Source organism: Epinephelus lanceolatus, chromosome 1 (assembly GCF_041903045.1).
Source record: "Epinephelus lanceolatus isolate andai-2023 chromosome 1, ASM4190304v1, whole genome shotgun sequence".
NCBI classification, from domain to species: Eukaryota; Metazoa; Chordata; class Actinopteri; order Perciformes; family Serranidae; genus Epinephelus; species Epinephelus lanceolatus.
The window spans coordinates 51322255-51339235 of NC_135734.1; the positions used below are offsets into that span (position 1 = coordinate 51322255).

At 40.0% G+C, this 16981-nt stretch overlaps 1 protein-coding gene across 1 annotated transcript; it reads left to right on the forward strand.

Moving 5' to 3' along the window:
* Positions 1–7079: 7079 nt before the first annotated feature.
* LOC117257266 (uncharacterized) lies at positions 7080–15656 on the forward strand. The gene is made up of 10 exons (XM_033627313.2): positions 7080–7158; positions 7265–7355; positions 7496–7681; positions 8749–8901; positions 10066–10109; positions 10239–10910; positions 11024–11120; positions 12432–12623; positions 12837–12989; positions 14707–15656. Exons 1-10 carry the CDS (start codon positions 7122–7124, stop codon positions 14744–14746), a joined length of 1665 nt encoding a protein of 554 aa, XP_033483204.1. The 5' UTR covers positions 7080–7121; the 3' UTR covers positions 14747–15656.
* Positions 15657–16981: the final 1325 nt, after the last annotated feature.

Here is a 16981-nt window from a genome sequence, read left to right on the forward strand (position 1 = left end):
TAGTGGCCTCAGAAACCCAATATACCCCTTTTGGTGTGTCCACAGATCCACAGTGTGGCCTTTCCGCCGTGCCAGCTGCCTTCCTCTCCTTCAGCCAAATGGAATGTTAAGCCCCACTTGTGGCGAGCTTTGTCCCCTGTCATGCAAGGCAAACAAAAGGCAAAGTGGCTTTTCATTGTATTAGGTATTCCAATACCCCCAAATCCTCCTTCTCACCCATTCTTCCTCTGCTCTGTGAAAGAAACGTGCGCAGTGGAAAAGTGTGTGAGCCACAGCAGCCAGCAGAGCCTGCACACGACACGCAGTCATGCATGGGCCTGCAGGCAGGTGTTTGCATGCATGCATTCAGGAGTGCCTTTTCTCTCTCTGCACACACACACACACACACACACACACACACACAACCATGTGAACAGAGTCAAACCTGACCTGGTGCACGCAACTGAGTGGACTTTCCAGGCAGCCGCTCCTTCTGTCCGATTGAGCAATAATTAGAAACCATTTACAGCAGCACCACATTAAATACTCTTTCTTCTCAGAATAAAAGCTTCAGTAGTAAATGTTTTATTGAGCTCTTATAGCAACATTTATTTTAATTTCCAAATGGCATGACTGAAGGGAATCTTTTTTTATTTATGCAAAATGTCGGTCACATTTATCTTTCCTGTAAAAGAATAAATAAATATTATTTTTTAACGTGACAACAATTTATGTGACTGCTCAGCTGTTGAACTGAAGGTCGACTTTGTGAATACTGACAATATTCAGAGAACAACATCACCCATCTCCTCTCCACGTCAGGCTATGGTGTAGAGTTTGTGTCTTTGCAGAGCGTACGCTGTTGGTGCGGCATCAATTCAAAGCTTGTCTGTTTTGAAGAGGAAGAGATGTCTGTGGATAATTCAGCTCCTGGTTAAAACCTCCAGAACATCTGGATCTTAAGTTATCAGAGAAAAACAGTGAGCACATATTAGCAGGTGCTGGGCAAGCCGCCTGTCTCAATCCTGCCAAACAGCATCGTAAAAACACTGATTTGTAACATGAAACATCTGGTTTAAATCAGCTGGTCTGTTTGTTTCAGAGAGGAAGAGACCTCTGTGAATAATTCAGCTCCTGGTTAAAACCTCTGAAGACACTGAACCAGGAGAAGTTTCAGCAGTCTGCAATCCTCACTGCCAGATGCTGCTATATCTGACACACTGCCCCTTTAAACGTGAAGGCAGCTGAAGGTTGTGACCTCACAGACATCCATCTCTTTTGTTTTCTTTGTAAGCAGCTCAGTGTTTCAAGAGACACTGGTCTGCTGTTATTAAATAACTGTTGCATGAGTTTCCTGCGGCTGTGTTCCTCTTGTTTATCCGTAAAAGGCACTCTGAATGTGACTGTGACCTAATTATCTCACAAAACCAGTTTGAGCACAGACGTCAGAAAGATATTTCTAATTAATACCAATAAGTAACTCTCAGCTAATTACAGCAGCAGATTCCTCTCTGAGCGACTTACCACTAACCATGAATCATGCTCAGCAGCAGGTGATGACTTCCTCGGTGTTTCAAAGCTATTATTTGCATTCCTGTGTGTCCTCGTTCAGGCTCTTTAGTTTTTGGTGCTTTTTCACACGTCTGACTGTAATTTATGGCTGTGATTTGTGGAGGGGAGTTTTCAAACTCGCTGTGATGCAGAAGGAATATTGATAATAAATCTGTTAATTGTAATTCAGCACGACATGGGGCGCCGAGGTAGCAATTTAGAAAAGTCCCAGTTTTTGTCCACGTGTGCGGGATTGTTTTGGCGCAGCTGCGGCAATAAACCAACACATTCTAACTCACCACATGTCACCGCTTGGTCAGTGGACTTTCATGTCTCCATTTTACGTGCTAGGTATCCTCCTGCATCTGCTGTTAACGTTCTGGGACGCTGTGTCGAATTAAACCTTTTTCATGCATTAACTTTTCACAGGACACTCACAGTTTCTGCTTCTTAGATGCAAACAGTCATTTTCAAAATAATCTGACAACATTAGTGAAACACAGCGTATTTACATTTTTTTCTTTGTGCAACAAATGCATGTGGTGCATGCTACATGTCCTCTGAATATGCTGTGAAAAAGTCCAGTCTCTGTAGGCAGCCCAGGCTCCGAAAATGGCAACAAAAACACTTCTGTTTACGTTCAGCAGTGTTATCAAACACAACAGAGCTAGCTCGCCTTTTAGCCTCAGTGTAGCCAGTAGCTCTAACTGCCTCTCTGGGCACCTTGTTCACGTGTGCATGCTTGCGCAAGACTGCGAGACATGGGCACCGCGTTCATTTGTGTGTACTTGCTTTCGCTGGTCTTGTGCTGGCTGGTTGGCGCACCCTGGACCACAATGTTTTTGTTGCCATTTGCGGAGCCTGGGCTGCCTACAGAGACCGGACTTTTTCACAGCATATTCAGAGGACATGTAGCTAGCGGAGTGCGAGGAGATGTTTGCTGTATGTGACAAAAACTTTTCAAGCTTAGGAAGGCTTAGAGCCTTTAATACGGGAAGCAAACAGCAGTCTCCAAGGTGAAAGTCCGGTCATGTGACCATGACAGTTCCAGATGGCGTTTCATAACGCTGCAAAAGGATGCTTTTTTTTCTTGTCAGTTTCTGACGCAGAAATTAAGGTTGCAACGGTATGAGATTGTCATGGTAACTGAAACTTAGTAGTACCCATAAAAAGTCTCCCCTTTGAAGGTAAAATGAAGGGGAGACTTTCTGTCCAGTTGAATTATTTTTCGATGTTGTTTTTCAACTTTTATATCACGGTATACCTTGAAACCAGTATTTTGCTGCACCCTCGGGGAAATCAACAACCAAGCAGCAGTTTTTGATTCAGAATAAGGACATGTTGGATCAACAGCTCCTATATAAAGTTTTCTCTGTCCCAGACCTGTTTTCTGTTTTATGCTTTGATTCGAAGTGGATATTTAAATATTTGTCACTAATCAATAGTTATGTGTGCAAACATTTCTCCAGCTCATCTAAATGAAGCTCAAATATAAAACATTGGCTTCCTCTCAGTCACTGTGCTGCTGCTGTTTAATCAGAATGCATCAGCGAAGTGTTTATTTAATTTTATTTGGTTCAATTTCCTTTAAACTCTAATATTAAAGATTTCAAGCTGCAAGAGTAATTAGAAGACAATAAAGCACTGCAGAATAACAAGTGCATGCGTCACTGTTGGAGCAGATTACTCATGTAAACACCTGCAGATAAATGTCAATCACACCCACAATGACATTTAATTGTTAGAGTGTAGACATCACCCAGTAGTTAACAACCAAGTGTATCATTAACTGCCTCACCTGTGTAAATTCCCACAAACAAGGCCCTCTGGAAATTCTTCTAACATGAATATATATCTTAAATATTTGCTCACATGTTCAGGTCATGTGTTCTCTGGCATGAAGTTTACGTGTGAGTTGGGATGAGATTGTTGTAAGTAATTAATAAAAATATGCTTCTAAAAACAGAGTTTGTTGCAGGGTTTTGATAAAGGACTCCAGTGTTTCGCTGCATCCAGCTGCACATTAAGGAACCTTGAAAGGGTAACTAATTATTTTTGCAACATGGACCCTATTTTCCAATCATTTTGTGTCCAAGTGACTTATGGGAACTTTTGAAATTGGTCCAGTATTGAGTCAATACGTTTCCAGTCACAGTGAAGTGGAGCTGCAGTCCCAGCTGGACGAGGACATCTAACTGGCCTACTGTCCTTGTCCCAGTATACAAGCACGGGAGGGGAATCCATTTATTGAGCCAAGTATGTGCGACTCCTCTACGATAGGTGGAGATATGCCCCCTTTCAGCTTGTTAGTATTGGACCTTTTTCCTGTTGACCTATTACGTCACAGACCAAACAATGGACAAACAAGTTAGCTACGGTTAGCTAGCAGCTAACTGCTACCATGGTGGACAACTTTACAGCTCTGTACATTTGGTCCGTCCAAAAAGTCACGGCTCTGGATGTAGATTTCTCCATGTTGTTACCGGCTTCTTCTTCTCTTACACATTTAATGCTATTGGACTTCTGGGTCAAAGCCCGGGGCGGAAACTGTGGAGCATGCTCAGAGCGCCTCGGCCAGTTTGGGTCTGATTGACTGTATACATGCAGGAGTCACATGATCTGGGTGTGTTAGTCTCTCACAGTCGATTTATTTATGATTTTAGTCGGACTAATATGTTTACGTGTATTTAAAAAGTTTGGTTTTACTCGGACACGGTAGATCGATTTTCTCTAATGTCATGTAAACATACTGACTGAGAACGCTGCAGGCAGCATCCATAAAAACAGGCTTTGGGCATGTGCGCACAAAACACACTATAACATGCTAGTTTGTGTCACTGACATTAGATTCTTTTTGTTTAACCAGAAACAGACCTGAAACCTACCAGACACCATTCAGTTAAATAGTAACTTTATCATTGTAAAACTGGTGCTGGTGATCGCCGTGGCCGAAGGCATTATGTTTGCGGGATGTCCGTCTGTCTGTACAACATTTGGTAGGTCCGTGCATCCCATTCTTGTGAATGCAATATCTCAAGAATGCTTTAAGGGAGTTTCTTCAAATTTGGCACAAACGGCCACTTGGACTCAACGATGTGGTCAAAGGTCACTGTGATCTCATCCGTCTCATTCACGTGCACTCAGTATCTCAAGAACATTCACTTGGACTCAAAAATGAACTGATTAGAATTTATTGGTCAAAGGTCACTGTGACCTCACAAAACATGCTTTGACCTTAACACCAGAACTAAGGGTTCATACACTGATTATGACAAAACTTCATACAAATGTCTAACTGGATGAAAAAATGAAGTGATGATGTTTTATATCCAAAAGCTCAAAGGTCAACTTCACTGTGACATCATAATGTTCTGCAGAAAAATTCTTTTCTGACCATTATTCAACATCCATGTTCTCACAGACATGGATGTAAACTAGTGGTGGAACATGACTGGTTTGCGGAGGCGTACAACTGCGAAATGCTTGTGTGGGGGTTTGGACAGTCTGCAGGACAGCCAGGGGGAGTTTGGCTTCTCTTAATTAGACATGAGCTCTCCAATAAACAAGATCTGTGAAATTTTAGAGGGACTCTAAAATATTGACAGTATGGTATTTTTGCCATGTATGTTTATTGCTTTTACATCTCCATTATCATGGAACATGCATAGAATTAGGCTATTATTGATGTATGATTAGTCAGTGATGATAATGATCAAGAAAGTATTGTGCTCATCTGTATAAAGTAACTAACTATTGTTAATAAGGACTTGATCTCTTGTAGGCGGCTTGGTGTGCTCTGTTTGTGATTTAATGCTCATACATGTGTGTGTTTATGGGCTGTTTTACTATTTGACCTACCTGTGTCTCATAGTGTGTTCCGTTTGTGCTGGGAAGTTCCCACTCAAAAATTTTAAGTGGAACACCCCCTAAAGTCAGATTTCCAACTCGGAAAGTCAGAGTAACATTCTCTTCCCTGACCTTAAAATCCAATATGGCTGCAGTAGTGAAAGCTGTAGTAATATATTGTTTGGCAGCACTTCTGTCTTACTTGTGTCTCACTAAAACAATCACACACACAGTCTTGTCCAGCTTCTATCTGTGGACATGTTGCTACAGTGTTTGTATGCACAAAATACAGTGTAATGCGTTGTTATCAACCAGTATTGCTAACAATGACTAACCTGGCTTGAACTGGTAGTGCTACTAGCATCTTGGTTTTCTGACTTGTTGGACCGAAGAGGAATCAACTTGGGGGCAATGTCATTCCCAGCTGCAACCTCTGATATCTGAGGTAAATGGGCTGCACCATAATTCGTTCCGATATACTACAGAAGAGTACCCACTTCTTAGTTGGCTGTATTGTATCATAGGGTACTGTGATGCTCGGTTTTGACACCTATGTAGGTGTGCTGTTGACATAAAATAAAAACTTTATTTATATAGCACCTTTCATAACAAAGTTACAAAGTGTTCTACAATGAAAAAAAACATATACAAGATATAAAACAGGATAGAATAGTACAAAGAAATAACAGTAAAAACCATCAGATCAGAAAAAGACGAATAGTAAAAGTGAGTCTTAGGGGATTTAAAAGAGTGAAATGTGGTCGCCTCTCTTGGTACAAGTTAAAAGCCTGAAAGCAGCTTTTTGTGTGAGTCCTTGGGTGTTTTGCCTGCTGATGCCAGAATAAAATGTGGTGCAGTACTTTAGTCTAATGGAGATGAAAACCATGGATCTCTTTTTCTAAATGTGCAAAGGACAAAAATGACCTGACATTCATTAGATGTCTCAGTTTGGCAAGGCACCACTTTAGTCACCTGGGTATCAAAAGACAGCGCTGAGTCAAAGATGACATTCAGGTTGCGAGCTTCTGTTTTGATGTTATAAAATAGGACATCCAGACTACAAGAGGTATTGTTACAGGCAGTAGTGCTGGACCTGAAGGGAGTGATTTGCCCAAGGGGAAGCATGTATATGGGGAACAGGAGGTGACCCAGGATAGACCCCTGGGGAATGCCTCAGAGAGAGAGATGAAGAGAAGAGAGATGCTTGCAGCTATGAATGTTTCTTTGCAACAAGAGTCACAGTCAGTCGACTCTTTGAAGCATACTTAAGCCCCAAACAAAAATAAAATAAAATAAAATAAAATAGAATAAGGGCGTTCCACCAAAAATTCTGGTGTAGTTTGCACACTGCCTGTACGGATTTTTCCTTTTAGAACAAAACAAAGTTTTCAAAAATACTTGTGCACACGTGGACTAAGCCTTAATTATACCACACAGTAGTTCTAGTAAATGATCTGACATCTATGAGAAACACTTTGGAATTATTGTCTAAGTCAATAGATATAATTACTTAATAAGTACTTATGGCAGGAGAAAACGAGGAGGGAATTTTTTTCTTTATTTTGTTTACAAGTGACGATGCATAGCTCTGCAGCCTGGTATGAATACACGTGTTCATGCCAACATGTGCCTACACGCCCACAGATGAGCATGCAGTGTCAATGCTTCCTTGTCACAAAGGTATAAATTGCAGCACCTGCAGTCAGTGAAGGCAGTCTCCTCACAGGTTAGACACATCACGCACAATGTGGACCTTCATCGTGGTTTTCGTCCTTTTGACCGGTGAGGACATTAAACCTCTTATTTGTTATTGACATTAAATAAAATATTAACTGTGTTGTGTTGATGGTGATGATTATTAATCCATGTAACCACGTGTTGTTTGCAGCTGAGCACAGAGCAGAGGAGTATCAGAACACTTTGAGAGGTGTTTTGCATTATGTCTCTCCAGATAAACACGTAGTGTCTCAAGTTAAAAGGTAAGTTGCACATGAAGATGAAACATTTACACAGCTTCTGTATGATTCATTATCATTCTGCAGGTTTAACTATTTACAACACTGCATGTTTCACTGGTACTTCTGATCCTTCCATTAAATCATTCTGATTTATGTCAAAGCCTCTACAGTTCCGTCGAGAAGGATCGCCAATGGAAGATTGAGAGCACAGAGTTCGGACGGACCTTAAACTGCTCCTGGTCCAGTTTATACAGCTTACATGACGCAGAATTCGGCTTCCATTGCCCGGCCAATTCTGTGCTCACTGGCATGCACAGCTTTTACAACAGAGTATTCGAAGACAGAAGGTTGGTAACATGTTGAAATTATTCATTGAAATGTTAACACTACTGTATGATTAATTAATTTGAATTTAATTCATATACAAGCAGAGATATACTCTATTGCAACTAAGATGATGGGTTTATTTTCAGCTACATATCCATACTTGTTTTTGTTTTCCACTTTTTAATGAATGAATGAATCAATTAAAAGGTGTTAACAGGTAAATATCAAACTAATTAATGTGTCCATAACTTTACATTTAGAAGCATAAATGTAATCTTACAAAATTGAGGCTGAAAAATGACACACTTAAGTAAAGGTGAGAGGTGCGTTCACCTTTATGACAGTATTGTAAGGCGGTCTGATGCAGTTATTAATGCAAATGCTGTTCCTGCTCTTCACAGTCACATCATAATCAAGTTTCTCTGCCAGTGTTAATTTTGACAGATTTTTTAGATGTTGCTTTTGTCTTGAGATGAAAATGGGTATTAGTTTTAGTCACATTTTAGTCACATTATCCTTAATTGACATTAATATTAGTCTAGTTTTACTCTATGAAAATTTAAAATATTGTAGTCGAAAATTCACAACATTTTATTTGACTTTTAGTCATTATATTTTCTGTTTTTTTCTCTTTAAACTAATCCAGTGAGGCTAATACAGTGATCATAAATGAGATTCAAGGTGACAGGTTGTATAAAATAATGTGCGTGTCATGTCTCCAGCAGTGTGTGACAGGTTTAAGGGCTGATTTACGAGCACACACTTACTGATCATAATTTGAAAAGCTCAACATCTCTCTATTTATGCTCTCAACAAATAACTAATGTGAGCCAACTAGGATTTGTCCCCAGGTTCATTGAAACATGAAACATAAATGTCGTCTTAGTTTTTTATTATCAATATCTATTTTTAGCTCGTCTCGTTTTTGTCATGGAAAAAAGGCTGTTGACGAAAAGTTTTTTAATCGTTTATGTCAATGAAATTAACACTGTTCTCTACTTGTTTAAATATTAAACTCTCAATGGTTTCTGCGTCAAGGCAAAATTAACATTATGTAATGGTTTTGTTTCATCCGATCTTGCTTCAGCTGGAGTTTCCGCTGCTGCGCTTTTCAAGACTTGATCACATTTAATCGCCGGGAAACCACAATGGTCAACTACTGGAGTGAAGACTTCGACTGGCAACTCCCTGGAGGCCACTTCCTCGCAGGTGTCAGGACCCATAACAAGAATGAGGATGGGTAAATATACTGATGAGACCAGATGGTTCTATGTGCATATTTCTACTTCTACAGTAACAGTTATAAATGTACCAAGTCTCTATACATTAAAAGAATATTTCACCTGCAGAATGACCATTTGTACATCAGTTACCACCTTAACGTGAATACCTGAGGAACAGGGTATCTAAAAATGGCGTTCTTCATGAATTGCAGGGGCGCAATGTTAAACAACAGCAAAACTACGTCAAAACATCCTTTCACAAACTCTCAAGGTATAATCCAAGTCTGATGTATCCAGTCAGATTCTCAGTACTTCCCAAAGACACATGCCATGTCACTAAAAAAATTATCATATAAAACACTTCCACCTGCAAGTAGCGCACCCTGAGCCTTAACACATGCATACGTATGAGCTCTGCCGCAGCATAGTTCAAATGTACACATGCGCTCAGGCATGTTACTCAGCTGTGTGTGAGACCATGTGTATTAACATGTTACAAATTGTAATGCTGAAGTGAAAATGCATGTTTGGGGAAGTTCCTCAGAAATGTTTGCCGTTCTTGGATTCTCAGTTCTCTGTGGAGACATTATAGAAAATTAAAGTTATCTACGAGGGATGCACGATAATACTGATGCACTTCATCGGTATCTGCCAGTATCGGCTTTAAAATGATCTAGACTCGGAATCATCAGCCAATGTGTTGTTTCTTAATCTGCACAATGAAGGAATATTACATACAGTACACTGAAAAGTCTCCATCTGCTGGTGGGTTGTCACAATAAGAGTATGCATATAAAATATGATGTTAATTCCACTACAGAAGAGACTTGATGATCACTAAACTTAGGTGGGAAAAAAGTATTTATTGGTATCATTTATCAGACAAATAAGTTGTTGCATATCGGCATATTGATATCAGCAAAAAGGTGACACGCGGTGAATAATTATATGGAAATGGTCATTTTGTTGGTGAAGTATTACTTTAAATGAAACAATCTGCCCTTAAACCAAAGATCTTCATGAATTTATTGTGTGCAGTACTGCTGCCAGTCGAGTTGGGCTGATTTGATCAAATGAATAAATACGTCCTCAGCTATAGTTACCACACAGTAACATTGATGACTTGCCCTGCTGGGGATCAAAAAAGCTTACGTTATCTTACATTGTTTTTGAATTGACAGAGATCATCGCTGGAGTTTCAATTACTGCCAAGGAACAACACAAAGTAAATACTTTTATTGTAAATGAATGCCTTTGAATTCCATATATATGTATTTACACTGTCTATGAGAGAGATTAACATATTTTTTCAGATAAATTTAATTCAGCTGAACCATTTCTGATTTCTTTTTAGATATGCCGCTGGTCAGTTCCCAAATCCTTGCTGCAAACGAACAAATGTTAGACCTTTTAACAGAAGGAGACGTTGTCCTCCCAAACTCAAGGAATGCAAGAATCTGCAGTAGCTGCCTATGGCCAAAGTCAAGTGATGTGGTTGAAGTGCCATATGTCATAAATAGTGCCTTTACCAGCTCAGAGAGGACCACGATAACCGATGCCATGAGTGGCATCGACATGGCCACCTGCATCCGCTTTGTTCCTCTTAGCAGCCAAACTGACTACATCAGCATTGTGAAAGACAATGGATGTTACTCCTATGTTGGACGAACATCTGGGGCTCAACGAGTATCTCTCGGTACAGGATGCATTAATAACGGCATCATTCAGCATGAGCTCATTCACGTGCTCAGCTTCTGGCATGAGCACAGTAGAAGTGACAGGGACGTTTACGTCAGGATCAACTTTGAAAACATCAAGGAGGACAATCACCACAACTTCAACCAACATGAAACAAACAACCTGGATGTTCCATATGACTACACCTCTGTTATGCATTATGGGCCAAAGGAATTCTCAATGAATGACAAAGACACCATCACTCCCCTCATGTCCCCAGTGGAAATTGGCCAGAGGATAGGCATGTCTGATAGTGACATCCTGAAGGTCAACAAACTTTACCAGTGCAGTAAGTGAACAAATGCACTTTACTTTCTGACTAAATGTAACTTTTCCAGTCTCTAAGTCCACCTCTGGTCTGTGCCTGTAACTCACCCAGTGAACTAAACGTTTTTCTTACAGACGATTACCTCCATAGATTCGGAGATTGGGACAATCAGTTGCTAGGCACTATGACTCGCCAGTGTCCTTTTGGCCAAGCTGTTTCTGAAATCTCAAGGTGAGCAGTACAAATAAGTTCAATCTTTTTGTTAATCAGCGATCATGATTTCATATTTTACCTTATGAACAGTGGGTACATTTACATGCACACAAATAATTCACCATTATTCCAAATATGACAATATTTCGAATTTTTTACAGTTCATGTAAACAGCGTTTTCAGTTTCGATATCCCAGTTTGCCGTTTGCAGAATGTAGCATTTTCCGATTAGGTCGTGGGATATGCTGATTTTATTCATGTTTCAGGAGCATTATTCGGACACATATAGACACATCCAGAATCTGCGTCTCAGAGGGGTTATTGCGACATACAGCTTCTTATAGTCAGCTCTGTGTGTTTTCATGGATCCGTTGTACACACACCAACCAGCCAATAGTTTGAAAGCTGTGGTCGAGATGCATGCCTACAAGAAAAGCAGCCAGAACAGAAACACACCTACTTTATGAAAGACTTAGTTATTAACCGCTTCTGAGGTATCAGAACATCAAATATCAGAATCAGAATAAAATTTATTACTAAGTCAGTTTTCACTTAGAATAAATCTGCTTTGGTTTTTGTGCATCTGTAAAACATACAGTGGACATATTAGGAAGAATAATAAGGCTGCAAAACTTTAAAAATATAAATATAGATTAGAAAATAATGATACAATAAAACCTGGTTTTCACCCAAAACTTTTGATACAGTACCTTTAGAACCAAAAGTAACTCCTAAAAACATGAACCAAGACCCCGGATCTGTTTCACACCGTCCAAAAGGTCCTGGAACAAGCAACGGCCATTCTCTTGTTCCACTTTTCCGTATTTTGACGTGATAAACGACATGTTAGGGCATGTTAATCAGTGTGCACTTGTAAACGGGAATATTAGTGGAATGCTCATTTTATGTAGGAATATTGTCTTTTTCAGAATAAGGGAAAAAATCTGAATATGATGTGCATGTAAATGTAGTCAGTGCTGGAAGGGCCAGATTCTACTGACTTGATATTGTGGAGTATGATCACCTTTTCCCGAACTTTATACCACTGGTCAAGTCAAACATGTGAATATTAACCTCCATCAGTGTCGGAGCAAATGTTAAATTTATGTTATGTGAGCGCAAGATTCAAGATTGGAAACTTAAAATTTGGGCTACATGTTAAAAAGTACACCTGTTTAATAACCTTCGTCTTTCTGTAGTTTAGAGTTTGTTAAGCAAAGGCCCGTAGATATTTTCATTGATATAATGAACACATTCATCTAAATCTTTATTCATTTGTTCATTATACATCATAAAGCTTTCTAACATGCTGATTTGTTTCAACAATAGTGTCTTCAACAACGACAAAAAAGATCGACTCTGGGCATTTTCGTGCAAGGCTTTCCAGAAACCTGAAACGTGCCGCTGGACAGATTACCAGAACGCTCCGTGGGAAAGCATCAACTTCAAATGTAGAGACAATGAAGTGATTGCAGGAGCCATGAGTGAATTCGCAACTGTGAGCTTCTTGGCAGACAGGAAGTGAGTCACTTGTTTTTGCCTTCATTACTAAAAATAAACCAACTCTTAATTTTCACCACAAAAAATATATGATATATAAAATAATGAACCTTTGAGTTTAAGTTGAGTCAAAGAATCCAGTTGTTTACTGTGTTAACACATTTGAAAGTCAGTCCAAATGAACATTGTCGTTTTTTAGCTCATGTAAATGAACGCGTCATTCCTCTATTTCAGATGGAAGTTTTACTGCTGCAGTGTTCCAGGTTTCACCATGTCCAACTGCCAAACAACACCGTATGTCAACTACTGGCGGGAAACCTTCACCTGGACAGTCGCCAGCGACAACTTCCTAACAGGAGTGAAAGCTTCCTTTAATATTGAATCACGGTAAGTTCATTTCTAAACTCTTTATCGCAGGCACACGTCCCACTTACATCAGGTTTTATACGTTTGGGTTGAATCAACACCATACCTACAGCGTAAGCTCAGCATAGACGCGTACCCAACTCTGTAGCCTGCACTGTAGCCTTGACGTGCACCTCCCAAGAAATGTAATTACACGCTGCTGCGACACAGACCTGTTCATTTTTGAAAACTTTAACCCATTTCCCTCAGTGGAAACAAAACTTTTATTTACTTTTATTTCACAGATAAGAAACAACAAATTGTGAAGACAACAAAGCCTCCACAAAATAGAATTATTAGTATAGTGTGTGATTTATCCTGGCCAGCGATGTCAGTTTCAGTTAAAATTACCCTCCAAAGCCCAACACCCAGTAACCAGTAACAAACTAGTTCATTTTAAAGAAAAAAAATGCAAAATGATGTGAAGCACAAAAGGCCTGTCCTTTTAGCTCCAGTGACAAAGTGAGCTTTAGCGCCTCATTTCAAACCGCTGTCCATTCAGAGGTGGTGAAATTTAAATTTTTTGTGATGTAAATGTTTTGCCTTTTATTTTATTTTCTGTTGGCTCTGCTGACAGACAACCAGCCAGCTGCGTTAACATGTGTGAACATGGTGCCTAGGGCTGCAACGATTAGTTGACTAATCGATGACTAATCGACTATTAAAATAATCGGTGACTATTTTAGTAGTCGACTTTTCATTGAAAAATACTATAAAAGTACCCAAAATACTCTTATTGCAGCTTCTTACGTTCAGATATTGGCAGCTTTACACACTCTCCCATGACGGTGAACTAAAAGCCTTTGGCGTGAGTACGAAACAAGACATTAGATGTAATAATTTTGAGGTTTGAGACAGACAGACAACATTTTCAACATTTTTCGATGAAATGATTAGTCGACTAATCGAAAAAATAATCGACAGATTAGTCGACAATGAAAATAATCGTTAGTTGCAGCCCTAATGGTGCCCACTGCCCACCCTCCGGTCTCCACTGGTTAGCTAACGTTAGCCTTGGCCATTCTGGATAGAAGCTAGCTGGTGGCGCTGCTTATTCTGTGATTACAGCTGTCCTTGTGGCTGATGGCATGCTGACACTGTTAACAGTGCCAACAGAGCTAACAGTAGTTAGCAATGCTAAAGGGGGTTTTTGGGTCAAAATGGAGCTGCTTATTCACCGTGACTCATCTGTTATGTGTGTTTTAGGTGCCACCGCCAACAAGGGTTCTGGAGGTGTAATTGTAGAGCGATGCAGACACGACGTAGCGTAGACCACTTGTGTAGGCTGCAGCATAGAGCCTACGTAGAACCAGAAATACATAAACCTGGATCGTATTTTTGCTTAAATTTATTTAATTTTATTTTAATTTATTGTCATTGTGCAGTCATGCTTGTGTACCACAGCACAATGAAATTGGGATACTGTCCACTTTGGTGCAAAAGAAGGCATATTAAAACGAGATAAAATAAAATATATGAAGAGTAACAATCCATGAGTTATGGTAAAATAGCCAACTATACAGACTTGGTTGTTCCACCCCTTGTCAGTAGGGGGTGCTGCAGCACCCACAGCACACCCCTTCCTGCGCCCTTGTATAAATCTGCCTTTGGACATCACCCTTTTTACCAGATATTCTTAATAAAACTTGAACTACCAGTTTGTAAATGCCCTTAAAATGTTTTTGTTTCTCGTTGACAGGGACCGTCGTTGGAGTTTCACATACTGCCACAGGCAGTGAAGTCACCATGAACGAGAAGATGCCTGACGAGACTTTTTGCTCTGCCACAATAACGCAGCAAACTGATTGCTGTCAAATCTTGCCTGTCTGAAGGCGTCCCTGATGAAATCCCTCATGACCCCAAAGGTCATTGACAGAATCTCAGTTTAGCATGTTATGTGTAACAAGATGTATGATGTCATAGGAGGTGATTTAATTGGACAATATGGGGGAAAAAATGCTCAAAGAATGCTTTCGATGTCCATCTGCCGCCTGCAGGTCTGACTCTGAGATTTAAGAGACTCATTGCACTTTATTATATCAGTAAGTTTGCAGCCATCACTCGTGGGGAAACACCATCCTGCATTTATAAAGATCAGAAGTGCTGATGTCAGATCATTAAGAAAGTGCCCCCAGCCATCTTCTTTCATAATGACCTGAACACAGAAACTGGTCTCAGAGCTGCACTCCTGCTGCACTCGTCAAAGAACACAAACCCACAGTGCGCTCACACTGTGTTGGTGCAAAGGCTCAGTGATTTCTTGGGAGATGTGTCCCGCTCTCACACACTGTCTCATGTTGGAGGGGCTGTGTGTGTGTTGACCAGAAATGGCAGAGCACATGTGTCGTGTTTCTTCTGTAAAGTCACTTTCCTGATGTTTTATTAGATTTGTAACATGAAGGATTTGATGAATGTAGATGAGATCAAGAAGTAATTCTCTGTCGGGTGAAATATGCTTCTCTGATGAAATGTGAACCAAACATGACTTGAATACTTTGATGTGTGTGTATATGTGTAAATATACAACATTAGCCTGTAGATTTTAATTCTGAAGTGTATTGAAATATATGAACGTAGATATGAGGACATGGACAAAGGGCTGTACTGCTGAGGTGTGTTTTATTATACTGGAAATAAAATCAACATGAATTATAATATCTGAGTTTACGGGCTCTTTTATTCAAACCCATAGGTCCAACCATTTTCAACTGCTTATCCGAAGCCGGGTACACAGCACCCATATCACTGCAGACGTTGTGCTAAACCGCCGATCCATCTCACGCTCCATTCTACCCTCACTCCTGAACAAGACCCCGAGATACTTGAACTCCTGTGTTTAGGGCAGGAACAGACTCCCAACCTGCTGCTGTAAAAATGGGCACATTAACCCTTTAAAACCTGAGCAAATTGTCCTGATTCCTTTAAAGAACTCAAGAAAAAGGCAATGAGGAACACAACAAGAAAAATTAGCAAGAATTAGTAAAAGTTGCAGGAAAATAACTGAAAAATTGTTAAAAAAAACCAAACAAACAAGGAAATGACCTAAAAAAAAAGTGCTAAATATACGTAGAGGGGGAGAGAACGAGAGATTTTTTTTTCTGTAACATAATTTTTTAAAATATAATAATAACTTGTCCATAACCATTGGTGGCTTTGTCACCTTCTACCTATGCCAGTCCTCAATGCCTATGTGCAGTTTCACATAGATTGACCACGTCAGTGAGTAGAAAAACGTGGGACAGACAGAATGACTGACTGACAGAATGACACACTGACAGTTTCCCTGATTATGTACAGCATACCATACCATGACTTAGTCATACCAAACATTAGAAAACACCAACATTGGTCCACAGGGGGAGCCACAGCGATCGGTCACATTTTAGCCATTTTGAAGCATTTTTCTGTTGTTATAGCGCCACCCAGTTGCCAATTAGAGTTAAATTTCTCCAGTCACCTTGAGGCGTCCTGTTCTACATATCTACCAAGTTTAGTAAAAATCCATATGGCGGTTAGGCCTAGATAAGAAATGAGCTCTCTAGCGCCCCCATTTTGTTTGATGGGCTCAATAATGGAGGGGTCCCCTCAGATTATGTGTGGTCATATGCCTACAAAGTTGCGTGGTGATGGGTGAAACCCTTGAGATGTTATACACCTTTATGTGATGAGCCACGCCCTCCACAATATTCATTGCCTTATAGAAGCTCAGTTTTAGTAAGTTTTCCAACTTTTGCCAAGAGGGAACTTTAGATATTGGTCCCTAGATTATGTTCACCCAGTTTCATGCAGGTCGCTCAAACTTCCTAGGAAGAGATCCATTTGAAGTGTTTTTCAAAACATTCAAAATGGCGGAAAATCTATATAAGTGGAAGTTATGGGTTCTTGAGGCAAATGTGTTCCTCATGAGGAGAGGCATCTCTGTGCAAAGTTTCATGTCTCTACGACATACGGGGCATGAGATATGCCCATTCAAA

Excerpts from the sequence above, each read along its gene's own strand:
- LOC117257266 (XM_033627313.2), top strand. The coding sequence starts at position 7,122 with ATGTGGACCTTCATCGTGGTTTTCGTCCTTTTGACCG. Across the intron at positions 11,121-12,431 it reads GCTGTTTCTGAAATCTCAAG|TGTCTTCAACAACGACAAAA; the intron begins GTGAGCAGTACA and ends TTTCAACAATAG. Across the intron at positions 12,990-14,706 it reads TCCTTTAATATTGAATCACG|GGACCGTCGTTGGAGTTTCA; the intron begins GTAAGTTCATTT and ends TCTCGTTGACAG.